We start from the raw sequence: 26,281 nt of genomic DNA, 5'->3' as shown, positions 1-26,281 counted from the left end.
CATGTATCTATAGTATACTGCTTTGACAAGCCATGATGCAGGAAGAGAGCCTAACGTACTAGGATTGAAACAAACCTTGGATCTTGAGAAATTGTTATGAAGTCAGCCTTTTTTCCTAATTTGTGAGTGTTTCTTACAGTACCTGCATATTGTAAAAATGACAGTACTAGTTTAAGGTTTGACCTGAACAGTTAAGTAGCTGGTGTCTGCTAGTAATTGTTCTGAATTTGAATGTCCTTTTTTGCTTTGCAGAGAGGCAGCACGTGAATGTCGCAGGAAGAAAAAGGAGTATGTGAAATGTCTAGAAAATCGAGTGGCTGTGCTTGAAAACCAAAACAAGACACTGATTGAGGAGTTAAAAGCACTTAAGGACCTTTACTGCCACAAATCAGATTAATTTTGGATTCCCATTTTCACTTGTCCAGGTGGGATAGAGACTGGTTCTGGCTATACCCAGAGAGACAAAGTAAACTTTTTATTTTCTAAACATTTCTTTTTTTCTATGCGCAAAACTGCCTGAAGCAACTACAGAATATACTTCATCTGTGCTTTGCATCAAACTGTGAATGTTCAAATACTTGCCTCCAGTTCTCCCCCTACAAGATTATTTTCATCGTCAAATAATCTCAGCGTGAAGAACAGGCTCCTTTCTCATCTCCCCATCCTCTTCAAGGAATAGCAGTGGTCATTTGGGAAGTTACTGTGGGGGAGGGTCCTTTTGTAATGATTTCAAGAATTTGTGCTGAGTTCTTTCCATTGCCTTAGAGACAGAACTACCCCAGCCTCTTGGCCCAGAGAGCTGTGGGCCGGCATACATGGAGCACATGTGGTGCGATGAAGAAGCAGCGGTTGCCGAATTGGTTTCACATACTCATTTTAAACTATAAAAATACACGTCTAAGTGGCACACCAAATGAAAGGTACTTCACAGTCACGTTGTGTGTGTGGAGCTAACACACCTACTTTAAACTAGTGCAGGAGGGGTTCTGATGTGTAATCTGCGTTAGTAGTCCCTCCTGGACTAGTGAAAACTCCATTCCACAGAAACAAATGGATTGAAATGAGCTTCACTGGTCAGTTGTTGCTTCTTGCAGCATATGTGTGCAAGTGTGTTCAGCATTTTGAATGCACAGAAAGAAAACACCAGCTTCATAGGTTATTAGTTGGCAAATGATATTTAGATGGGGAAGGAATTCAGAATTAAAAAGGTACAATAGTGACGTTTTGAAAACAGATGTGTAGTAAGCAAGGGTAACGCACGAAAGCACTACCTATGTGTATGCAGAACAACTAAGCAGTTGAAGCATGGCCAACTCCACATACATATTCTCTGATGGTTAGTCCCAAGTCCTCTCAAGCGATCAGGTATTTCTGTTTCCCTACCACTATCTTATGTAATGGAAATTATTGTACTTAATGGAAACATTGTCCTGGTTTGCTAGATTATTTTTCAAATTTGAGGCTGCTTTCCACCCGTAAATTAAATTGCAGTATGGTAACTATGAGGACAACCTCAAATATCGAAGAGAACTTCAAACATGAATATTCCAGCTGGCTTCTGCTTCGCAAGAGACAATATTATTTGAACTTTCCCAGGCTAAACAAATTCTTAATTTATTCAGAGGATTTTTTCATGCAAAGGGTCAGATTTACCAAGTAGTTTATTCATGTAAGTAAAATTACTTGTGTGCCTCAGACATTTGCAAAATCAAACTTTTTGTGTGTACTGAGGAAACATGATCTTTCCCAGATTCACATTGTTAAAAAGGTAGATCATGTTAAAAATAACTACGCAGCGTTAGGACTTCCACTGTGTGTCAAAAAGAATCATGCTCAGTTTGTTTACTGGCCCTCTGAAGCCAGTCTCTTCATTTATCAACTTGGGTCATTTGATGGAGTATGTTTACTTTGGGCCTTTGGTCCAACTTTTATGTATAGAGACATATGAATAAGACTCTGATCTGTACTAATGCCTTGCCTAGCAAAGTATTAGCTAATATTTTTTTCCCATTTGCTCTATCTGTTTTTAAGATAAATTTCAAACATGAGCTTCTAAAAGGTTATACAATCAATGTGACGTAAGAAGAACTTTTGCAAGACTCTTGATAGTTGAGTCTCAAACAGCTAAGCAGTATTAAAAGTTCTAGTTTTCTCATTTGAGAGGGCATTCAGTTTCCAAGAGACTTTAAAAGGAGCAGGGTTAAACTTGTAGCATTATTGTTAAATCTAGAGTTATCAATAATTTCAAATTGTTTGTATTTCAAATAAGAGAAAATAAGTATCAGAATTATGAAAGAATTCATTTTCAACTTAAGTTTTGAGGGGGTTTATAAATGGTCTATTTTTATCTGTCATGGAGAATTGATTTTCATGTTTTTATTTAATGGAAAATGAATTTATGAGTTTAGCAATGCAAATTTAAAGAAGACCCTAAATTCTCAGCAGTGCTTTTCTAACAGTTGTTTGATTCTTAAAGACAGAGAATACTGCATGTATGACGGTTACCAGTTCTTCAGAACTAGCGGTAGAAGTAGACTGTTGATAATGCAGGAGTAATTCTTGTAAAATATTTAACTTTATGATGGCCTAATTTACACAGTTACATGGGATGGTTTCTCCAGCTTTGAGGAACATGAAAAAGATGTACATTCCTACATGAAGGCTTTTTCTTTTGCAGAACCATCTGTCTGCAAAAGCTTGAGGTTTTGTACTGAACCTGCATGAGGCTAGCTGAGATCTGGGAGCTGTTCCTAGCAGGTCATGAGCACTCACTGGTAGTCACGCAGCACAAAGCCTGGCAGCTGAATGGACAGGGGAGCCTAAAGCAGTTCCTGGACATGGTTCTTCAGTTGAAGCAAATTTGTGAGGCAGTGAGAGGAGAACTGCATTACCAGTTTGTCTGTGCGTGGTCTGTGAGTAGTCTATCGTGTTATTAGTGTAGACTGCATTAGCAACTAGCATTTCATTGAGAAAAAGAACATTATTTTAAAGTACGTAGGGATTTGCAAGAATCTTTATTTTTATTTATGCTGCACTGAGGATTTAGGGACTTGAATTTCTTTAATGGAAATTTTAAATGATATTGATAAAAAAATGTATTAGGCCAAGTACAAGGCTGGCTAGGGTTACCCATACATACTTTACTACTCATAGCGACCCAAAAAGGGAAAGGATACGATACAGGCATTCATTCATGTGTTACTTACCAAGTAGTGAGGTTGGGGTAATCAGCTTCTATAAACTAAGGCCATTTGGAAGTAGAACAGCAATTATGCTGGCAGGGGGGAGGGAAGGTTAGTTTTATATCTCACGGTTGTGAGTTTTCAAGAATTGATAGCCTGTTTTACCTGAAGAGAGGGTTAGAAAGGGCTAGATCCATTATGTTCATAATAAACAAGAATTGATTTGAAATATAATTTTTGTAATGTCATTATTTTGCAAAACAACAGCACCAGTCAGGCAGTTAAGATATTGTCAGAGGTGCTCTTTTAATTTAGATATTCTTGGAAAATACATATGTATAATATATGTACATATATATATATATACACACAGTATATAATCTACAGCTCTGAGAGCTTTTAAGTCAGGAATGCTGAGTATTATAGTATATGGAGGTCAGAAAAAATTTTTACTTCTCTGTGTGTCTGAGTGTGTGTGGATGTGTGCGCGTGTGTGAAAGCTTCCCCTGCCCCAGTAGTTCTGGGCTGCATTATTCTAGCGCTTATTACTGATTTGTTTTGTGCTGTTTCTCAGTTATCCATTTTCAAGAGTTTTATTTCATCTTTCATGATTTTTGTGAGTTGGTTTGTTTTTATTTTTTATTTTTTGATGGAGATTTTTGAAATGATATAAACAGTTGTTTTACAACAACTGTCACCCTGCAGAATAACTCACTTTTGTGCTTTTTCTCTTTGGCAGCTATATATCAAAGGCAGATCAATTGGAAAGGTTGTTAAGGTGTTGTTTTTGAAAGGAACCACTGGTAAGACTTCTGTTTTCCTCCTGGGGTAGTGTCTGTGCATTTTTATTTAAGCAGTGATTTCACCAGTGCATCAGATAGTTGCCGGCACCATTGCTTGTATCTGAAAGCACAATTTTAGCCTGTCGTTGTCAGGACTGTACAGACACCTATAGGTTCTGGCTCTTGTATAGTTCATGTTTGTTGCAGACCACTGTCTTCTCTGGTACTTTACATTGATCAGAAAACTGGTGGGGTGTTTGGAATCATTAAGAGGCTCAGGAAAAAAAAAAAAGTTAGATTTAATAAGGAAAAACAGCCCTAATAGTTTCTGATCTAAATTTGTACTACAGTTTTGTTTTGTTTTGTTTTTTAAATCCGGGCTTCCAGTAAACAGCAGCTGCAAGTAGTCATCTATTAGTGAAAACTGGCCTCTGCTTTTTTTTTTTTTAATTTTAGACAGATAGCCAGTGCTTTTTTGTGGGTTAAAGACTAGTCGCCCCATCAAAGAAAGTTTGTTATCAGTGGTTGCAAATCTGTGACAGATCATAGGGGATTTCATTGGTTTCCTAAGACCCTGTTTTTATTGTCTTTTTTTTACCCTGAAGCTGGTTACTGATGTCACATTTGCCAATGATCTAACCAAAAGGTCATGTATTTATTTTTGTTATACGGTATTCTTTGTAAATGTTTAATTAAAATGTGCACTTTTTTTTAAAAAAAAAAAAAAACACAAAGCAGAACAAAAAAAAAAAAGAGAGAGAAATTGGGTTTGCTTGAGAAGCTCCCTGGCACAATTGCTGTAATCCTGCCACCTGCACACAACTCACTCCTCTCCCCACAACAGTTGACTCTTTCACCAATTTAACTTGCTGATTAGCACCTGGCTTCCAGCAGGCATTGCTTCAAAATGGCAGATCTGAGCTGGCACTACTGAAGACTGGAAAGAATCAAGTGTATGGTGTCATAGCAGTAGGTATAGGATGGCTATTAAATTATTTTTAGACAGATTAGAACTACTTCAGTGACCCCAGGTGAGAAAGGTAAATTAATTTGGAAAGAAAGCTAAATTCTTTCTCAGTCACTTTATTCCTCTTAATATGAAATGTGGCTGCAAATTTTAAAAGCTGCATTCTAAGAAAATAAATCAAAATCAAAATTACAATTCTTTGGCACCAGGAATTAAAGATGTACTGATAGTGTGTCACCCTGCTTTAAAAGAAAAAAAGCACAACTAACTTCCTTTTGCAGGAACAATGACAATTAGCTACAATCCTAAAATCTGTCACCATAAGCAGGTTTTAAAAGCATACGGTACATTCGTGGTTCTCATGTACTGTGCCTGGGAACTCGTTTTCCTGAGCTATTCGTAAAAGACAGTGATTTTGCAGAAACCTGAATGTATCATGAAGCTCAGTCACTCTGGGAGGAGCTGGACTGTTAAAGAGAAATAGGGTGCTGAAATCCTATCTGCTGTGTGCTTGCGACAGGTTCGGGTCTGTGGATGGATATGGCTTAAATCTGTGCATCTTTCAGAAAAAGGGACCAGATCCAGTTGGTGAAGGGGGGATTGCATTTCAAGTGTTTTGCCTTGGAATGTATTTTTTACATGTATTTAAGCTTTGGCCTGCAAAGAGATTTGCTCAGGCTAGTTTGTGTAGCACAAATTGAAGACGTTGACCTGTTGTGGTGCTGCAAGTGTAGTTTTTGACTTGTGGTGCTCAATGGTGAGTTTAGGTCTCACTTTCACCAGCAGCAAGGATGAAAAGCCAGCTGTCATCAGGAGCTGGGTGCTGGCAGGGGAAGGGCCAGGGATCGGCCGTAGTGATCCACGGTTAGTGCAGTTCCATAAGCTGACCGTTTACTGTACTCACGACTTGGGAGCAGTCAGTTCATTGAGTCTCGGCCTCAACTATGTATTTCTCTAAATTAGGGGATAGCCGAGTGTGAGACCAAGGGGAAGGCAGGCCTTGAGCCAGTCAGTTACCTGGAAATGGCCGCTGTTAAGAACTGAGGATGTTTGGATGCTCTTTACAAGTTGTGTTTTATCCAGGTGCCACTCCATTTTTTGTGTGTGTAATGACGTTTATTTATATTAAAACATGAAGTTTAAAAAGTTCTAGAACTGCGAGTTTGTATGAGATTTGACGCTGTGCTGCTTATATGGACTTCTAGGGATGGGATGGGGAACAGGGCAAGAAGAGGTGCTAGTTGGCAGCCAACCCCTCCACCGACTTGTCCACAGGTTGGTTGTTCATTTCAAAAACGAGTTACTTGTAGTCTGGATTTATAATTTGAAATTGTTTTGGAACAGTGTTTTTTAGGGAAGCTTCCAGAGCGAGGGTGGTTATTCTCCCTTTGTAATGTAAGCTGGAAAGAGCAAGTTCACCTCATCTGCATTTCTGATTCTTTACCCAAACCATGTCAGCACAGAACAGGGTATTTGAGCTTGACTCCCACGTACCTGTGGAAGTTAAAAGACTAAATGAAAATCCATTGTTGGAGGAAAATAAGTTCTTATTTACATTTTCCCCCAAATTTAGAAACATCCCTGTTGTGTTTTTTTTTTTTTACTTTTTTTTTTGTGCTTTATCTGTGTTTTTAAAAAATGTACTGGGTTATAATGCATTTTATTAACACTATGTACATATTAGCTGCTTTGTGTTTCAGAATGGTAGTAATTGCTTTGTATATTAAAGTGATTCTTGTGAATTTGTGAATTATTGTCATAAAGAAGTGCTTTTTCTTACTGTAACCTTTGTGGTATAAACTGTCATAACTCCCTTTTTACACAAACATTTATGTGCAGTCACATAAACATGCTTTTAAAAACTCTAAAAAGTCTCTTTTTTGGACAGGATGATCCGTTTACACTAATTTAGGGGCAAAACTAGAAAGAAATATGTGAAAAGGCATGTTTTAATCCAATGATGGTGTCTTCTCATGATCTGTGGCCTGCTGTAAGTATTCATGAGATAATTTTCCCAAATAGAAGGCTTTTTAAATCTTAATTAAATTGAATTAATGAGAGGTTAAATCCTGAATAACAGTTTCTCTTCCACTTCTGATACTTATTTTTAAACCTGCTTTCTTGTATCTGTTCTGGTGGCAATTAGTTCTGTTGTTTAATAATGTGTGAAAGATTTTTTTTCTTTTCACAGTTTAAATATGCTGTCTTTCCCACTTTTAAGCATTCCTGTAAGCCATGTACTACTGATTTTAAGAACAGAACAGAAGGCAGCAAGCATTGCAAAAATTGTAACTTGATTATGTAATCTGCAAGGCTGGATCAAAACACTGGGATAAAAGCCAGAAGAACAAATTCGGTACTGATGCAAACACACCTCTAGTGAAATTAAGGGAAAGAAGAAAGGTCAGCTCATTATGGCTGGGATTTTGTAGTTTTCACAACTAAGCATTTGCATAAAGTCATTCCTATACTTGTTCACAAAATCCACATCTCAGTAACGAAGGAGAATCAAACAGGGATTAGTCCATAAGATAAAAATGCAGTTTGTCTTGAATTTCACACTGAAAGAATTAGGCAATGCAGGTCCCTCTGCAGTCAGTAGGTCATCTGGTAAAGCTGATTCTTGTGATACTGCACCTCGAAGCTCTTTGTCCGTAAAACAGAGTTGAATATCATAGTCTATGTCTTTATATTAATTGAATACCACTTCAGTTTTGCAATGACATTTCAGAAAAGTTTGTTTTCTCACAGCATGACATGTTTCAGGAATGACTGCAGAAATTCACATCACGTTCACATCTATCCAATCACTTTCCTGTGCCTTGGATCCTCTCCCTGGGGTGAGTATTTTTTCTCTTGCGAGGCTATTTATGCACTGCCTCACTACTCACGGACTGATGCACAAACAGGTCCTCCCTCCAGGTGAGTTCACATCGTGTCACAAAACAGGACTGATGTAGTGGAACCACCCAAAAGAGAATCATGACAATTTCTCTAGTTCTAGGATGAACATAGTGACAGAAGGTGCTTGGGCAGGGTGTTAGCATAAATGCCGTACAGCTGCTGAAGCATTAATGTGCATCATCTTGTTCTGCATCAGAAGCTCACCTGGGACTGATCGGTCAGGACACCAGAGTTTGCTTCCACCTCAGGCTTGCAGGTGTCCTTGCAGAGAGGTGCTCTCAGTGCTTGCTCACTGGGCAGTTACACCTGTCCTACTTCTGTCCTACATGTCTGGTGTGGTTCACACCCAGCATTTGCCTGAAGCTATGTGTAATGGGAATATAAAAACGCTGTAGCCTGGCTTGGGACAGCAGAAGGCACTGCTCACTGGCTAGTGAAGAAGGGTGTGAGCACTACCGAACAGGAGTGGGACGTAGGTTTCAGATGAGTTGTTCTCACAGGTGGTGCCTGCCACTGAACACTGTAGCTTAAAAAGCAACCAGAACTGACGTGCTTGCGGTGGCGGCCTAGCAGCAGTATTCCTATCCTCCCTTTTTCATTCTCTCTCCTGGCTCACCCCACAGCTCGCCTTTCCTCAGATTGCTAGTTAACACTGGCAAAGGGGATCCCTGCCCTTGTATTGCTGCATCAACTCACGTGCTTTACTTCCTTCTGTTGTGAAGGGGCAGAGGGCACCTAAGAAGACATTGTCCTGTTCTGCCCTGCCGTAGGTTGTCGGCCTCACCCAATGCAAAAAGAGGGTCTGCAGGCATCAAGGGACTGCTATGGGAGGAAGAGGAGGCAAGCTCTGTTTGGTCTGCCTAGATTTGGGTCTCATCTCCTGAATCTAAAGGAGTGCCTGCACGCCAGTGGTGGTCAGAAGACAAGGTGTCCCCTTCAGGGGGTGCCACTTTGTACTTGGAGCTCACTGGGTGGGGAGGGGCCACCAAAATCTCTGCTCTGCAGCTCAGGGCAAGGCACTCGCCTGAACTGCCAGCATCTGTCTCGTGCTGTGCTCCACAGGTATTTACTTATGAGCAGCAGCATTTCTTCAGCAGTGCCTTCGAACATACTCCCTTGGCTTTGCAGAGCTCCTGTGCAACAGCAGCACTGCAGAAGTCAGGCATGGTCTCTTCTGCCACATTCCTGCTCTCAGAAGCTACAGGTTGTAACAGCAGCTCTAGGAAAACATGCTGTGAGCTGCTAAACATTAGGAAGTGATACAGTGAAACTGATTAGTTTTAAAAATGCAGACCTACTGTCAAAGCAAGGCCTGGAGCAAAACCCCCTTCTTAACAGCACATAGGTTGTTACACTAGGCTTTCTTCTGTGCTGTTTAGGCTTTTTAAGCAGGTTCCTACTAAGGCAACAGTGCAAGCTGCAGCCTTTTGCGAGAGCTGAGCATGGCTAGGTAGCAGATCTTCCCCATGGGCCAAGTCACGTGCACACCCAGGCACAAGAACCAGCCCTCCGCTTTCTGCCAGCTCCAGCCCCAGGGGAAGCTAAAATATGCAGTGACCACAGACAGGCAAGCTAAGAGAGAAGGAAGCACCGGCGGGGAGGAAAAGGAAGAGGAGTGGTGAGAACTTAGTCACATTCCAGAAACTATACAGAAACAGAATGGGGAGGGCTTGTAATTTTTTTCCCAAACATTGTTCACTCAGTTGATAGGACAGAAAATGCTATGTCTGGCACATCAAAACTCATTCTGTGTTCTGTTTTTAATTAAAGCTGCTGTCCTCCTTCCCTCAAAGGACTTAAACTCTGGTTTCAGACTGCAGATTCCCAGCAAGCTGTGTAAGTACTGTTTTAGTGACACCATGTGGCTTCTAAACAGACCATTGTAAGCAAGTGTTTTACAAAACATCCACCCTCAGGCTGAGTTCAGAGCCAAGCACTTCAAAAACTTCAGCTGAAAACAGCTGACAGACTCTCCAGTGATGAAACAAGACCTTTGGGCCTCATTGATCGGAGCTGTAATGACAAATGTGTCATTTCCAGATTACAGTCTACCTGTCATTTCTGGACCACAGACCCTCTGCACCTTTTCCAGTTGGGAAGTTTGATAGAAGCAGAGGAGATAAAGAGCTTGTTACATCCATGGCCCAAAGCAGCTGCTGCCTTTTGCTGTTGTCAGTGCCAAAGACATGCATGAACCTGAAGAAAAAGGAAAAAAAAATTCTAGGCCACTGCTTTCACTAGTTTCCTGCTTCCACCATTAGAAAGAGATGGAAATCTGCTCGTGGTGTGATTCAGATTCCAAGCTGCACCTATCATGTAGGTTTATGGGATAAACACACGGGTATTTCCAAAAGCTTAAGATAAAAAATCAGTTACTTAAAACAGTATCTGTGTACCAGAAGCATGCCAAAATCTAGATGTCTCAAGCCTCAAGCTCCCCGGTAGTAGAACACATTCCCCCCAACTATAAAGATTTTACAGCAGCATTTTCCTCTCCTAAATAACTGCTCTCAGAGACAGTGACCCATAAAACAAATTGAGGTAGAAAGTAAAAAGTGGTACTCTGAGAGTCAAGGACTGGTATTTAAAAAGCAGTTTGAGTCTCCTTGTTTTACTTGCCCTGCTGGCACACACATGTTTCTATCTGCTCAGAGGAGCCTTGATCCGTGTGAGGGACAGTTAGATTGTTAGGGACAACCCAGGAACCAGGACTGCTTCAGTACCGCAGGCCTGTACCTTCAGTACCTCGTCCACACTCGCAAGTCAGATATAATCACCTCTAATTTCCAAGTTGGCTTACTCTGCAGTGTTGATCCTTCCCCTCTACTGACCCACCCCTTGTTTCCCTGCGCCTCTTCAGTTCAGCAGTGGCAGCAATAGAGTAACTTTATAGCATCTGCTTTTGTTGGTTTTGCCTTTTGAATGGCTTCTTTTACTGCAACTTTAAAGGTGCAGAAGGTTTGAAGAGTTAAGCATTTGGAGCTGCAGTCTTAGTTTATATTTCTTCCATATTACTTTACTTTTCTAAAGCTGAAATTATAAGGAGGAAAAATCCCACTTTATCTATTCTAATCCCCAATCTAAGTTTCCCACAGAAGTTAAGTGTCATTTGATTTTAAACAACAGGTCCTTTTATGACATTTTTCACGCATGGAGACTTCTGCAGCTTAAATCAGCTTCAGAAATTACATTTGATAGTCAGTGGAAGACCTTATATATTTGTTATTAAGGAATGAAGCAGAAATTCAACAAGCAGAAGGTAAGTACAATCCTTGCTGTGTCAGACCAAGCGGAAGAAGATGGTGAAATAACACAACCTCTGCAATTATATGCTTAGGAACAATTGTATTTAATAGAAACTAGGAGAGGTTTGAACAGGATCGGTGGCTTATTAACAAAGTATAGAGTCAAAAGTCATCCTTGTGACTGTGCCTCTGTGCTTTGTAGATATGAATGTCCTTACTGGAATCATAGTGGACCTCATATACAGAGAAATGGCCTTTCAGCATCTTCAAGAAGTTGTTATCCCGTTCATAGCGGATACGACAGGAAAGAAGAATCACAGTTTGCTCTGAGCATAGATGCTCTAATGTCTGAAGCAGTTCCCCAAAAGTTTCTTCCAGATAAATGATGTCTGCACCCAAGACGAAGTCAAACGCTCCTGGAGGGAAGTTACCTAGGTCTTTTCCCCACGTCAGTTCCTTCACCACAGCTCTTGGATGGAGTTCAGAAGGTAAGTTAGCCTGTACGTTTGACTCCAGGAACTCCAGTGCTGCTTCCCTGTCTGTGATGGTAACACGAGCACCTAGGTGGTACAAGAGTTTGTCTCAGGTTAATGTCTGTAAACACAGCATTTGGAATACAATGCTCTAAGCCAAACAGCCTCCTTAGTTCCTGTTAAACGCTATTAATTCCCCTAAGCTGTTTGATTAAAAACAAAAGAACAAAACAAGCAGAAAGCCCGCTGTCTCTACACATCCTATTCTTCATCAGTCACTTAAGAATATAGAGTATTTTTCACACGAAGGCTGTCGGATTAAACAAAGAAAGTGTTCTGGAGCTTTTTCTCAGTGCATGAAAGTAGTTACTTTCTGCCTTTCCATAGGTGACAACAAAGTTAAAGTGATTGCTACAATTAACCTGCTCTGATTCCTTACTTGTTCTGTTGAAGACAGGCAGCTAGAAAACATATTTCACAGGTCAGATGAAATTTATCCCTGTGAGATTTAGCAGTTTGACAAAATGTAGTCATGCCACTGTTTTTATTATTTCAATCAGCACCTTCCACAGTCACTAGAGCTTTGAATTACAAAGATAGTCTGGGACAGTTAGCACAAATTTAACATAGTACCCAGTCCTTGCCTCAGCCACGGATCCCAGGTAAATCATTTCTCCGGACCTTGGTTTCCCTGTTTGCAAGACAGGCTAACAAGGCTCATACAAGCACAGAGTGATTTCTGTCTGTAGCTTCATCCGTGCTGCATTTTAGGACAAGTGGAAGACAGCAAGTACAGCTCTCGCTCCCTGGGGGAAGACAGCTGCAGAACTCAGTGCTGCGGAGCTGACTACCATGGTAACAGGCGTCAAGGGTCCCACCATAAAGTAAACTGCAGTGGCACCATCGCCACAATAAATAATGCAACAGGCTCTGAAGTCTAACAAGAAAGGAAGATGACTCAGGTAGGATAAATCCCAGTTCACATAGGTGGCTTTGGTATTAACTTCTGTACCGGGCATGTAGATGTAAAAGTGGCAGTTTTACTACAGTTGTAAATTCCTTAAAGCAAACAAATGAACCCTTACCCAACAGCGTGGCCACTATTCCCAGCAATCCGGTTCCAGCTCCCAGCTCAATCACAGACCGATCTCTGAGATCGACGCTTCCCATTTCCAAATACGTGCACAGGACGACAGCCTAAGCCAGGAGACAAGGCCGATCAAGCACAGGGCTCATTTCAGTCACACTGAATCACTGCATTTCTGATTTACACAAAGGGAGAAGGTTATGGGAAGAGCCAGGCGTATCAGCTCTGGCAGAGCAGCGCCGCCCGGCCCGTACCTACCGCGTCCCACACCACGGCCGCCACGCCGAGCCGCTGCCAGTCCTGCCGCAGGCGCACGGTGCGCCCCGCGAAGCGGTACGTGGCCCACGGGCTGCGCAGGCCCTGCAGGCCCCAGCCCTCCGCGTAGGGCACCAGCGCCATCCCGGCGGCCTCCCGCGGGGCACCGGGAAGGCGCCGGGGGAAGGCCTCAGCGAGAGCCCCGCTCCCGGCCCGGCCTCCCGCCGCCGCCGCCGCTCCCCCGTCGCAGGCCTCGGGCGCCTGAGGCGGGGCGCGGCCTGGTGGCGGGGCTCGGAGCGCCAGCAGCGGGCTCGGGGCTGGGTGTAGGAGTCCCACAATGGGCGGGAAGGGAGGGAAAGAAAAAAGGAAAAAAAAAATGAGGGCGGAAATGGAAAACACGAAAGAAAGAGGCGGGGGGGACCCCAGTGAGCATCTAAGTGGTACCAGTTTGCTTGGGAGTGAGGAGGCTGGTGGGCTTCTCTTTTGACTCCTAGGTGCTATACAAAAAGGTAAGAGATGCCAAATGCTCTGTGAGGCACTGTCTGCTGCCACTGTTGCCTCTCTGTGGCTTCAGCTTACTTCTTCTGTTTCAGGGTTTTGAGGTAGTTGCCATAAAGGAAACAGATTTGTCCAGACTCCCAGCCTCATCCCCCACTGCCAGCTCTGTGAACATGGCCCCCGCAAGTACTCATCACCAACCTGGAAGCAGTCCTTCAACAACCAGGTAACGATCTCAGAAACACATCTCCTTTTGTGCATCTGGCCAGAATATTGACCATGGCAGTAAAGCCAGAGTTGCTCTCAAGTGGGAGTGTGGTGCTCACACTCCTGCTGCCTTGTTTGTGCATGGGTTTCTCTTCACCTTTGGCTCCGTTTAATCTTGTTTGGCAAAACAACACAGTGCTCCTCTCCTTTGTCTGTCTTCATACCCAGTTACTTGAACTTGCTCCAAAGCCTGCTAAAGGCCATGGGAGGACTGGGGAATCATCCTGGCAGCACTTGCACTCCAGCTCTCCAGAAGCAGTGCTGCAGGTATTCCACCCACAGGCACAGGAGCTCCAGACATGTTCCTCAGCCCCTGCAAGGAGCCAGACCTTGTGTGCAGAGGGCTGCAAGAAAAATGCCTGGGGGAGTGGGGCCGCGGAGAAGCATGGCTTCCCTGTGTCCATCTCCAGTTGTTGTGTGGCTCAGCAGCTCTTTGTGTCACCACCAGAAAGAAGGGTTAGGCCAGCCCTCAAAGTTGGGGAGCATAACCAGCTCCAGAAAAAAAAAAAAAAAAAAAAAAAAAAAAAAAAAAAAAAAAAAAAAACCACTTTCCCACAGGAAGCAGTGAATCTGGCTGGCAGACGAAAGCAAATGTGGTTACATGTGAAAGACGTTGATTTCGACTGAATGGCTCAAGATTCATGAACACCTTTGTGGAAGAGCATTACAGGCTGCGCGGGGGTAGCAGGAACCAAAGCTTGTTTTTAGGGTTCTGCTACTGTAGGGGAATGAAAACCAGTATTTCATTTGCCCAAAACCAGTTCATACTTGTCTTATGGCAACTCATACTTCTTCTCATAAGCATGCCAGAGCAGGTGCGATGATTCAGCTTACTGTGGTTTTATGTCCTAAAGTGCTGGTCCTTTGCCACTGCTTCTGCTTTTCAGAGTTTGAAGTTCCTTGTGCTATTATCTCGATTTTTTTTTTTAATTATTTATATAGGCAATGTGGGAAAAGCTATGAGAATGATTACACTTGAAATAAGAACTCTGCTTGGATGAGTTTTTGATTCACTTACTTACACTGTGCTTAAACTACACCATCAAGCAAATGGAGGGAAACTCCCAAATGGCATGCATCTTTTTCCTCCACCTCCTAAATCACATGCCAGCCTTGGGATCTCCAGCCTAGGAGATGTGGATGTGTGCAGCAGGGCTCCAGTGCTCCTCATCGCCTCCTTCCCCCACCCCACCCCCAGCAGTTTTCTTCCCCTGCGGTATTTTGGAAGACCTAGAATCTGGCCAAATAGTAACTAGAGTGAAAGGAGGCTGTACATGAAAATGTACACGTCTGTTCTCAAAGACAATAAGGTAGTGAATGTTTTTTTTCTCAAGAATGTGTTTTTGTAAGACAAATATCCCTGAATATCTTTGGAGATCAGCAGGTTCTCTAGCAATCCTGCTCTGGTTCCCAGAAGTATTTTCCCTTCTTCCCTGCTAATGTTTCTTTGGCACTGACTTCCATGAGCCTTAGACAGAAGGTCAGGAATTACTTTCCAGATTAGAACTGGATAGTGAAGCTATTAAAAGGCAATCAAGTGCACTAAAAGCTCAGAAAGAGCCTTAAATTAAACTTTTTCCCTCTACAAATCTATTTCCTAAGTTACAATACCCAAGTATTATAGTGGCAGAGAAAGAGATGTGTTTTTTCCCACCCTGCAGCAGATAAACTTTCAAAGTAGGAAACAGCTCATTTTATGGAAAGCAAGGGTGAGTTAAAGGAAAAAGAAACACTGATTTAAGTCCGTTCTTATCTCACTCAACTACTTAATAGAACAAAGGCATAATGTGTCCAACTGTAAGTAAATCGTGCTACCTCAGATGCCAATAAGCTGCTTTGGGTAATTTAAAAAAGCGTTTAAGAGCAGCGGTCCTTGTAATACTCAGAAGATCAAAGAATCAAGTAGATGAGTTGGAAACGAGCGCAAATTATTTTGAAGCCATACTAATATACCTCCCTTATTGAAATTTTCTCTTTACTGCTCAATATTTAAAATCCTCCCTTAGAAGTGAATGCAACAGTTCTTGTGATGGCTCTGCAGACACTGCATGTACCACATTACCATCCCCAATGTGGGGAAAATACTGCATCCATCTCACAGTCTCTGGTTACCAAGGCAAAGGCAGGTATAAATAGAAGCAATCTATTTTTTTTTAACTCTGTATCTGGAAACCTGTGTTGTTGATAACCCTTTGACAGCAACGCCTTATCCCAAATGGTTCTGTTGTACAAAAGGCTAGCAGTAACTATTTGTGTGGAAACTTCTGGTCATACATGTCTAATCCTCTCCTTTCTAAATAAATATCATCTATGTCTGGTTGTCATTCCACTGAAAAACAAAAGCTGTCTTTGAAGGAAAGTTTTGACAAATGTCTATTTTGCTAAGAACTTTCATCAGCCAACGAAAACTAGCAAACACAAGGCACGGAGGAAAACTCGCAAAAGAAAGTGGTCTTTCTCCTTAACTGTCACCATAAGTGGCCATTCAAATGACTAGCAGTGAAATGGTTAACAACTTTTACATTTAAATCTTCACCAGGAGCTTCCAGATTCTCTACACCACTGAGATAGATGGGGTGGTGAACTGCTTTTTGTTAAATGAAAAGGGAGTAAACCAGAGATTAATTTGGCTCATCACTGCTTGCAGTTACAGAGTTAAGACAGCCTCAACTTGAACTGATCTGGATCATCTTTGAAACCAACAGGGTGAATTAAAACTGAAAACTTAAAGTTTCTGCAGAAACTGACAGGTTATCTGTAGACATTATAACTTGCTGGTTCAGCAAGATCACTGAAAAATGTTAAATATCAAAATAATGTAAGGTATCATCCACTGTCATTTTCTTTATACAAAGAGTTACATTAAACAATGGAAGTAATGAGAAAAAATACAAAGATGTATTTCATAAGCAAATGAGCTGAAATGCAGGAAGTTTCTGGGGCCTCTGAAGAAGGAATAGTTCCCATCCGTAGTATTGCATTCACGCCTTAAACCTCACATCTTGATAAACTGTCAGACATAATCACCATGTTTATTAAAATCTCTTGCTACAGAAAAATCACTTAGCTTTTAGTGGAATTATGTGACTGATCTCTCAAATGCCTTGCAGTTCTGAAAGCTGACATTATTCTGAAGTTTTAATTAAGCAACAAAAAGCAAAATGAGCCAGATCTTCCTTTCCATAAGCAACAACTGCACTTCATTTGCTGGAAACCTCCTCTTACAAATGTGCTTGTGGATGCTCACAGATCTGCAGCCTCATGCAGGTCTCTGCTAGCCAGACTTCCAGGCCATAGGATGCCACGTGTTGGGCCGTGTGACAGGAGCACGCCTCACCCACCGGAGCATGAGTGACGTGTGAGTGGCCATCAGTGTGCACACGGGTGGCTTTTGGGCAGCACTGGGCCCTCCGGTGCCCTCCTCCTCCTGCAGCTTCTGTGCTTATTGCAGCCGGCTGATGGCCACACACCGGGCTGACGTGTGGCTGGAATGTGGGATGCTAGGGCAGGGAAAATGCTGCAAAAAATACCCTTTTGTCGAGTCTGAATACGGATCTAAAGGCTTAATTTTAGGTCCCCAAATTTCTGATGAGTTCTATAGGTGCAGTGTTATGTAATTGGAGGGGAAATTACAGTGCAAGCAGTGTACTGTATTTAAAAGTAGTTAACAACAACTAATTAAAAACAATTTAAAACCAGTATTTGTCTATATATAGGCAAACAGCCACTAGACATTCATAGAGATGCAGGAGCATTTGCCTCAATGCAATGGTTACTCTTTTTAAACCAAGCAGAAACCAAGTTTAAGAAAAATGTGGGGTTTGTTTGTTTGTTTGTTTAATTCGTGATGATACTAGCAGCTTTTCTCCACTGTTTAGAACCAAAATCCTTCAGACAATGGAGAAAAGCAACAGTCAAGTCTAAGCAATTTCATGTACCTTAGACCTTGCAGGAAGGGTTTCTGCGGGCCTCTTTCCAGGCTTTGGTGGCCCAGGGTGGAATTAAACCTTTAGAAGTTTACCCTAAACAAACTTACTGCAGGGCTTACTCATGCAATTTGCCTCTTCTGAATTAAGTCACACATCCATGTTAATGTTTGTGTTAAAATACTGGAAAGCGTTTTCCTTTTCCTGGTAGGAAAACTGTATACATGACCTGCAGTAACAGCTACTTCTAACGCTTGGCTCATCAAAATAGTTGTTCGATCAGCTCTCTGCCCAGCAGCACACAAAGTAAAGCTTTGTAGGCTTTGCTCTTGACTTCAGCACATCTCAAATTCTCTTTTCAGGTATTGAAGTCTCCATTAACTCTACCAGCTGCAATTTGTTCTCCTTAGCCTTTGATAACTACAAAGCTAATTTTATTTTTTCTTAAGACAAAATAACGGTAGGATCAGAAAAGAAAAGCTCAGGTCAAAAAACGTTCACTCCCGGATGTTTGTTCTATTGGTATCACTGCAGTGACCCAGATGTTCGCACGCTAGGAAAGAAACCCCTGCACTGCCTGTAATGACATCTTGGATTGCTGCAGAGACAAAAGTACGAATTTAATCAATGACACTGGTGCTGCAGTCTGTCTTTATGCTACAAAGCACAGCCTCCCAGCCCCGGCTAGCTGGGTAGTGGTGAATACATGCTAGCCAAGAATACTCCAGGAGGTGATTTTAAAACCGAAAATTTAGGGCTACTAAAAACCCACCCTGTGTATTCTGAACAACCTCGCCAGTTACTTTTTATTCAAGTCCTCAAGGAAGCATTGGATCTATTTCCCTAACTACTGTTTTGCTTCTTTTTTTTTCCCTTAAATGGCCATGGTCTTATGTTACGTGTCAGCTTCAGAAGACAATCATGCCTGCAATATTTTTGTCCTGTCAGCTGGTAGTGGATTTCAAAACAGGATGCCTATTTTTCCCCCCATTATTTGCAACAGTGAGACACAGAAGCCTGAGCTTTTGTTTTCAGTTGGTTATACAGGTTCAACCTGGTGATTCATTCTTCCTGCAGCTATGTTTCCAGGAAAAGACAATGTCGTGGCCCTTCTCCAAGTTATCCACAGACTGCTTGAGAGTCAGATCAGAACGCACCCCTTCTCTGCAGCCGAGACACTTTCTAAGAAGGGATAAATGGATGAAAACACGTCGCAAAGCTGGTGTTACCTCCCCACAGACGAGGAGACACAGCCTTGGAAAAGCATACGCAGCACTATATCAAGGTGAAGATAAGAGCACAATTGCAAGGATTTAAACTTATTGGCCCTGTGAAGCACAACCAAGCTTTTGCAAAGAGCTGGTCTCCGTTTCTGGGACTGATGCTGAGCGCGAAGCTGGATGGCTGAAGGAAAATCCTGCAGTTTCCTCGCAGTCTCTTCAGGAGACTCTCAGGGCTCGCTGCAGTTTGTGTGGGCAAAAGCAAGCCTGCAGATTTTGGAGTTTCTCAAGGGTCGTTATGCAGACAGGAGCTGGTAGCGGTGGCTTCAGGTGTCTCCTTTCAAGGACAAAGCTCCTCACGGGTGAAGGGAGGCATGGCTGTGCGTGGTGAATCAAGGGGCTAGAGAGCTACGCGGCTGTGACCTCAAGCGCTGAGCTTTCCGAGAAGTTAAATAAAAACGCACCACACCAATCTACCGCCAAGCCATCCTTGTAGGGAAGGCCTGAGGCAGGAAATGTGAAGACCTGTCTGGGAGATGGGGCCGTCCTTTGGACACAGGCAGGCAGCGGCTCCCGGGTGGGGAGCCGACGGGCCAGGAAGGGGACAGAGCTGTGAGCCCACGAGCCGCGACACAGCTGGTAGGGCTGATGCGTGTGCTGCCAGGCCCGGCAGCCCTCGTTCGTTGTGCACCCTGCAGAGAATTACCCGCGCCGCTAAGGGCTCAAAGGCCCTGCGGGCAGCCCCGGCCGCCATCATGCGCCGGCGGCACGCGTGCTCGCGGGGCGGGGCCGGGGGCGGGGGGGGGGGGGGGGGGCGGGGGTTGGCCGGGGGGCGGGGGAGAGGGGGCCAGGAAGGGCGCGGCGCCGGCCCGGTGACGACTCCCGCGCCCATTGGCGGGGCGCCGTCACGCGGCGGCCGATTGGGCGGGAGCGAGGCGGGGCCGCCCCCCCCCCGCCCCTCTCCCCTCCCCGTGCCGGGGGCAGGCGGCCGCTCGCGCGAGGGCCGTTGGTGGCCGCGCTCAGGGGGCGGTGGCGGGGGGGGCTCGCGCGCGCGGCCCCGCCCGCCCCAACGGCCGCGCGCGACCGGCGCTGAGGCGCTGAGCCCCGCCCCGCCCCGCCGTCCCCGCCCCGCCGGTCCCTCCTCCTGCCGCCCGTCCCTCCCCAGCCCGGCGCCTCGGCTCCCCCCGCCCCATCCCGGCAGCCGCGCAGCCGGGGCCCGGCGGGGGAGCTCGGAGCCCCATGGGCAACACCGTCACCTGCTGTGTGTCGCCGGACGCCAGCCCCAAGCTCGGCCGGGCCCGCGGCGGCGGCGGCGGCGGCGGGGCAGCGGCGGGGCCCGACCGCTGGGCGGACGCGTACCAGGCGGCGGCGGGCGGCGGCGGCTCGGCGGCGGCGGCGGAGGCCGACTCGGGGGACTCGGATCCCGGCGGCGGCGGCCCCCACCTCCAGCACATCAGCGACCGGGAGTTCCCGGATGGTGAGCGGCGGCGCGGGCCGGTGCCCGGGGCGGGGGGGTGTGGGAGGGAGCCGGGAGGGGGCCGCTTTGTCCCGGCCGTGCTCCCCCGGCCCCCCGCGCTGTCACCGCGCCCCGGGGCTGCCCCGCCGCAACGCCTCCGCCCGGGGCTCGGCGCTCGGGGCCCTCCCTCCCTGTCCGCCCGGCGCCCCCGGGGCACGGCCCGGCCCGGCCCGGCCGCCGGCGAGGCGCCCCCGGCCGCGGGGGGAGGCCGGCCTCCAGCGCCGTGCTCGGCGGGAGCTGCGGCGTTCCCAGGCTGTGCCGGGCGGGAGGAAGGAAGAGGGTGTGTGGGGAGCGAGGGCACGGCGAGCACGGCGCTGTGTGCCTGACATCACCGGGAGCTCGGAGCCCAGCCCTGCGGGGTGGGCTGCTCAGCCGGAGCTGCCTGGCAGCGAGGTTCCTCCTCATGCCACCCTCCGTGCCCTCAGCCTGCTCTCCTTCAGCTAAAAGCGAAGTGTTGCCATGCAGATCCCTTCCGATCAGACCTGGAGTGCGGGTGTCGCAAGGGCTCGCTCCCCAGCATAACTCCTCTTCAGACGTGCTTGCAGGTTTGTGCTGTGGCAGAGTTACTGAGACAACAGGTTAGGGGTGCTCCTGTCTGCCTGTCAGCTCACGTGGTTCTGCAGGCATACGGCATAGTGGAAGAGCTCATGGTATTCAAAACTTTCTCTAATTAAGTGCTTTGCTATTCCTCTTTGTAATTATAACCACACCTACGTGAAATATATTCAGCTGGAAAAATAAATAGCCTGACATCTTTAGTGTAGGGTGCATACAATAACAATCATTACTGGCCCTCCGTGCTCATATTGAGCTTGTTAACAAGTTTTTGGTGGTGGCAGAGAAACTGGCTGCATAACGGTGAGGAAACCTTCAGAAATGGAGTTATTAAACTTGCGTGGTTCTGCACAGCCCTGTATGGTGCAGCTGTTACAGAAATGAGATGGAACAGTCAGCTCCCTAGGTCTCCTTTGAGACAGCTGTGCAATACAGCAGAAGAAATTTTATTTGCCGTTTAGGAGAAATAAAACTTTATTCTTGCGAGAAGATATTGCAGAAACGTCTGAACTCTTCCATGCTCATTAAATGAGAAGGAACTAAACTCTCTAAATGTTCTAATAAGCCAAGCAAAAATGCCTAAGCTAAATAAGTCTGCTCAGGAATAAGCGTTGTATTTGATTGATGTGATGTGATCATGTCAGCAGTGCTAAATAATTAGGCTTAATTTTGATCTCATCCAAATGTCAGAATTGGCCTCGAAGTAGAGAAGTACTAATTTATTTATTTACTTTAATTTGCAGACATGAGTAAAAGTGTATAGGCCAGGAATAAGGTAGTGGCTGTTCATCGCAAACTTTAGTTTTGTGGCTATGGGAACTTTGATTTTGAGGATGGAGGTAATCCTAAATTTAGCACTGATAGTTTGTGTGTTAGATGGTTTTAAAGATCACTTTTACTGTGGTGTGAGGTTCCCAACTGCATGGTCTCAGAAGTAGATCTTGCTGCAAGTGATGAATGCTGTTTGTCCACAGTTTTCTGAGTGATGTGACTGTTTAGGGCTGTAAAAAGTATCAGAGTTTGATATGTTTACGAAAATACAATTCTGTTTGTTGACCGTTAGATATAAAGTATCTCGTGTCTGTGATTTGAACATATTAAAGCGCTAACCAAATAGAATTAAGTAATCAACTTCATTACATAAAACGTTATTTGTGAAGAGTCTGAAATGAAGTGTTACAAAACAGACATTGTAATGAATTTGTCAGCGATACTGCTATCTGTTTAAGACCTTCTATGAAAATGTTAAATCTGTAAACGCAGCACTTACACATAGCAGGTACCTATGCTTATCCCTCTTAACTCTAGGATATAAAAGCTGTCAGCATACCAAACCGTGCAGGCAGCCTACACGTTTCTGTGCTGCTGGCTACTACAGAACATGAGTTTGTTGCTGTTGCGGTAGGTAGTCCAGCAGTTTAATTTGAGGGATAATATTACTTCCATAATTTTTTTTTAGTGTATAATATGATGGTTAGCTAAGATAAGCCAGTTTTGTAGTAAAAGAAGCCTCAGAACCAGCTAACTGGCCTTTTGTTGTATCCTTTGGAGAAAAATAAAAAGCTACAGGGGAAAAGAAATCAATATAATCTTGACTATTTCTGTTTCGTGATGCACAGTTCTAGGAGTTTCTAAGAGCACAGCTAAATATATCAGAAAACTTGCATCCAAATGTCATGGAGACTTAATTCCTTAAATGTCTGTCTTTAAAGTTTGTTGTTCCTAAATCTCTGAATCCTTTTCCGCTTGTTTTGCTAGAATTGAATGTGTTGGTTATCAGGAATGCAGAATTTACCAGCTGAGTTTTGGTTTTATTTTTTTGGTATTGTTTTGTCTCATTTTTTTGGAGTAAGTGGAACGTGGTCCTCACAGGTCTGCACTCTTAAATGGGGATTATTCTGATGCTTCTCCAGCTTACTGCTTAACAGGCATTGTATTTCATAAGCATTACTTTATGGACATTCCTTTTGGGGAAGAAAAGGACAAATATACTGTGTGAAATACAGTAAGTAAATACAGTGTATAAATCTGAAATACTTAAGTTACGTCTCATTGCTAAAAATATAGAAGTAACTGCTGTCAAAAATTGGAAATAGAATGCTTATCCAAAGTACTCCTCAGGGGATGGAGTAGGGTTTATGGTGGTCAGCCGGCTCCAGAAGGTTTCCAGTCAGAACTGCTTAGATTGTCTATGTCAAAGCAGAATTAAACAAGAAAGGTTATGAGGTGGTATTTATATGAGACAAAAAAGGAAGGGTAAGTGGGAGGGAGATAAAACATACTGTGAAACTGAAAATGTAATGCTTCAACAAAAGTTGATTCAAATGGGAATAGACTGTTGGTTCCGCTGCTAAGAGAATTTAAAGGATGACTTTGTATTTTATTGTTATCAAGATCCTGAGCTATAACCTATTCCGTGCAGATTTTTTTCTGAATGAGAAATAAGCCTGCATTTATGGTTTGATACTCTAAGCCAAGCTGCATTAAGTAAATGGAACAAACACAATTTGGAAAACTGATAGTTTCTTCTAAATAGGTTCATGCCTTCTGTTAATGTTCGATATCAAAAGCTAAAAGCAAAAGCTAAAGCTGCTAGTTGATTGTTCAGCCAAGCATTAAGTGTTCATTCCTTCTGTGTGCAAGCAGCAGTCCAAAGCAGTTGGAGTTGACCAAGAAGGCTTTGCTGCTTAGTTTTACAATCAGCAGCTCTTTGATCTTAACGTTGTGTTTGGGTTGTGTTGTGCTGATTACTGTTTTTTTCCAAACAAGTGTCTGATAACCTTTATTTTAGGGATTTATTATTTTTTCCTGTGTTTTTTTTCTGGTTATTTTGTGGAGAACTTCATGCAGTTGACGTTTTCTTGCCAGATTCCTGTGTTTAAACATAGATCTAGTTTTTCATAAATTCTTTAATTCTTTGATAAAGCTAGAAGAAGGCCTCACTTGGCAGGCTTTTCTCATTTGTACTTGAAAATATTATCTCATTTCAGCACTGCTGTTTGCTGAGTGCAGCAGTTTGATCAGGGGCATGCCTGATTCCATGAACCAAGTGGAGGATTGCTGACCTACTGATCTGTTGGGACACAATCATGCGGTAACTTCCCCTGAAGAGCTGGGGGCTGGAGAATGAAGGGAAAAGAGGATCAGGAATGAGAGGGAAAAGCAAATGGGATCAGGAGAGGTGCTGAGTGGGACAAGATAATTGCCTGGAGGCTAGATGGGAAAACAAATATAAGGGGGCATTTGAGAGGAGAGTTAATAGAGAATAAAGTGAGATTTACCTGAACAGGCTCAGACTAGTGCCTAGCATAACTCTTACAAGCACCCATGAACTTGCTTTTCCTTTGTTTTTTTTTAAACTACCTCTGGCTCTCCAGAAGCTGTGCTGCACTGAAAGGGGCAAGCTTCAAGTTGCCTACATGCCAGTCTTACTAAACAGTGCTGGAGATGAAGAGAGATTTGAATATATTGATTATCTGTGATTTGATTTCACCAATAAGTTGTCTGTAAACCTCCTTGCAGAAGGTGTAAGTTCTGTTCGTGTGTTCATCTCTTATATAATGTCAGCTTGCTTAAAGCATATAGATGTTGGTTTTTTAAAAAATCCTGCTTTAATTGTTACTAAGGTTGTTTTTCTCTTTTTTTTTTTTTTAAAAAAAAAGAACACTTTGATGCAAGGAATCAGCTTCTTCCTGTGCTGAAAACTGCTGGCATCAGAGACTTAACCATCTTGTGTTGTCTCTTGTGGCTCTGTTCAGTTGTGTGCTTAGATTCATATGAAACTGGGGATGGAAGCCAGTAGATATATTTGTCCCTGTTATTCCTGCTCCCATTTTCCCCATATAAACTGAGACTTCTATGTAACTCTCTCTCCTTTCCCAACAAATATCAACATCCCTTTCCTACCGCTGATAGGAATTAACTAGGTATTTGCAGCAGTTACAAATAGTGTGGGGTATTGACAAATGAGAAAGAATTGACTCTCTTACGAGCCTGAAACACCTTTCACCTTGTTGGCTTAAGATGCCTAATGCCTTATGAAATGACCTGAAAAGTGCACATAGTGGGAGTGATGGGATTGGCAAGTCCTTCAGAAGCAGTGTGCTGAAATTGCCCTATACATTTGGGAATAGAAGAAAACATTGCCATACTATCATGTCTGTATTTCTGTTGTTATGGGTGGATATTGCTGATGGCTAAGCAGTCTATGCTGTCTGTCTCCTCTGTCTCCACCAAATCTCGTAGATTTCTGTAACTAGCAAGTTTATGTAAGCCTTAGGTTTTTAAGAATCACTGATACGGAATGCATATACAGGAAGCATATGTGGAGGGAAACAGGTTTGTTTTGGTGTCTTTCTTCAGACTTACAGTACAGCAGCTATTATAACTCAGATTCCCATAAAATGGGGAATATGTGAGGGTTTCAATGAAACTTACGGAGTTAAGGAAACTGAATTCATTTTCATGTCAACTTTTTTTTTTTTTTTTTTCAAATTACTATGTTTCCATGTAACTTATCTCTAGGATCCTCTCCTCTTCTGGCTTTCTTTATGAGACTTGCTGTTTTTCCTCCTACCTGTTGGGGTAGATGCTGTAGAGCACCAGAAGTTTTGTAGCTAGAAGTATCTGTTCTCTCCAGTGTGCTCAGTGTGCTGAGCTTGTACTGAGACGGTGACTAACAGGGGAACTAACTCTTGCATGAGCCAACAAAAAGCAAAAAATGACTCCTCCCAAATTCATATCACACATTAAATTAAGGCTTCCAACAATCATCTTCCACATGTAGGAAGAAGGAGGAAATTACTGAGAGTGGTAGGAGGAAAGCACTACCAAACATTAAGAACCAAGACCTTGGATCTGCAGATCCTTGAAACAAACTAATCTTGAGACTTCTAAATCTTACTGTTTTGTCTTTGTTACAGTTAGAGTTCAAATGTGCACTCTTACTTCACTTGCTATGAAAATCATGTTTTCAGAAGAGAACTTTGAATTGTTTCCACTTGAAGGGATGAAAGAAGATACAACTGTGCTTAAATAGTTCTGCTGTTTTTTCAAATGGGTAGTGAAGCCAGATGAATAAAACTGAAAATCCCACTTGCAGGTGATGCAGGTGTCAGGGTTACTTCCACAGCTGATACAAAAATCCCACTATCAACCTGATAGCATTCGGCAGTGCCTGATGAACTGTGTGTGTATAGCACAGCTTTGCCTGTGGAATTCCGAAACGATCTTCAGTCATTACAGTAATCAAACATAGTTGGGTTTTGATTTTTTTTTTGTTGTTGTTGTTTTACAGTGTGAAAAGTAACACTGGCTTGTCATCAATCATGTCAGACTTGGATAATAAACTGCTGAATGCCAGTTTCTTTCAAAGCCAAAAAAAGCTTTACTCTAAAACCATTGG

General features: G+C 43.6%; 3 protein-coding genes and 1 long non-coding RNA gene across 10 annotated transcripts in view; 3 read left to right on the top strand and 1 right to left on the bottom strand.

Annotated features, from left to right (window-relative positions):
• CREB1 (cAMP responsive element binding protein 1) overlaps positions 1 to 6,797 on the top strand; it is a 39,997-nt gene extending 33,200 nt beyond the window's left edge. For all 4 annotated transcript variants that reach the window (XM_040560719.1, XM_040560718.1, XM_040560720.1 and 1 more), the window contains one exon: positions 253 to 6,797. In XM_040560719.1, the coding sequence (XP_040416653.1) occupies positions 253 to 397 (145 nt within the window). In that variant the 3' untranslated portion in view covers positions 398 to 6,797. The remainder of the gene's footprint in view (positions 1 to 252) is intronic.
• A 4,368-nt stretch (positions 6,798 to 11,165) lies between these two features.
• METTL21A (methyltransferase like 21A) lies at positions 11,166 to 13,126 on the bottom strand. Of its 2 annotated transcripts, none has more exons than XM_040560723.1 (3): positions 12,899 to 13,126; positions 12,639 to 12,750; positions 11,166 to 11,640 (listed from the first exon to the last, which is right to left on the bottom strand). In XM_040560723.1, exons 1-3 carry the CDS (start codon positions 13,037 to 13,039, stop codon positions 11,243 to 11,245), a joined length of 651 nt encoding a protein of 216 aa, XP_040416657.1. In that variant the 5' UTR covers positions 13,040 to 13,126; the 3' UTR covers positions 11,166 to 11,242. The 2 variants fall into 2 exon arrangements, with proteins under 2 accessions (XP_040416657.1, XP_040416658.1); XM_040560724.1 differs by having other exon boundaries at positions 11,435 to 11,704; positions 12,899 to 13,121.
• On the top strand, positions 13,120 to 19,278 carry LOC121071884. The gene is made up of 3 exons (XR_005820837.1): positions 13,120 to 13,404; positions 13,489 to 13,619; positions 18,121 to 19,278. It is a non-coding gene; the product is annotated as an uncharacterized LOC121071884 (long non-coding RNA).
• Positions 19,279 to 19,975: 697 nt separating this feature from the next.
• CCNYL1 (cyclin Y like 1) overlaps positions 19,976 to 26,281 on the top strand; it is a 35,383-nt gene continuing 29,077 nt past the window's right edge. Inside the window, exon 1 of one of the 3 annotated variants that reach the window (XM_040562305.1) lies at positions 19,976 to 20,283. In XM_040562305.1, the coding sequence (XP_040418239.1) occupies positions 20,046 to 20,283 (238 nt within the window). In that variant the 5' untranslated portion in view covers positions 19,976 to 20,045. Of the gene's footprint in view, positions 20,284 to 20,710; positions 20,868 to 26,281 lie in introns of those variants that run through there. The other 2 variants (XM_040562307.1, XM_040562308.1) reach the window with 2 other exon arrangements.

This window comes from Cygnus olor, chromosome 6 (assembly GCF_009769625.2).
Source record: "Cygnus olor isolate bCygOlo1 chromosome 6, bCygOlo1.pri.v2, whole genome shotgun sequence".
Lineage (NCBI taxonomy): Eukaryota > Metazoa > Chordata > Aves > Anseriformes > Anatidae > Cygnus > Cygnus olor.
This window is presented reverse-complemented; position numbering and strand designations above follow the sequence as displayed.

What these genes read in the sequence shown, in the direction of transcription:
- METTL21A (XM_040560723.1), bottom strand. Translation starts at nt 13,039, where the DNA reads ATGGCGCTGGTGCCCTACGCGGAGGGCTGGGGCCTGCAGGGCCTGCGC. An exon ending in CGGCCGTGGTGTGGGACGCG is followed by an intron (nt 12,751 to 12,898) that starts GTAGGTACGGGC and finishes CTCCTGGCTTAG; the next exon opens with GCTGTCGTCCTGTGCACGTA. An exon ending in AATAGTGGCCACGCTGTTGG is followed by an intron (nt 11,641 to 12,638) that starts GTAAGGGTTCAT and finishes TGTACCACCTAG; the next exon opens with GTGCTCGTGTTACCATCACA.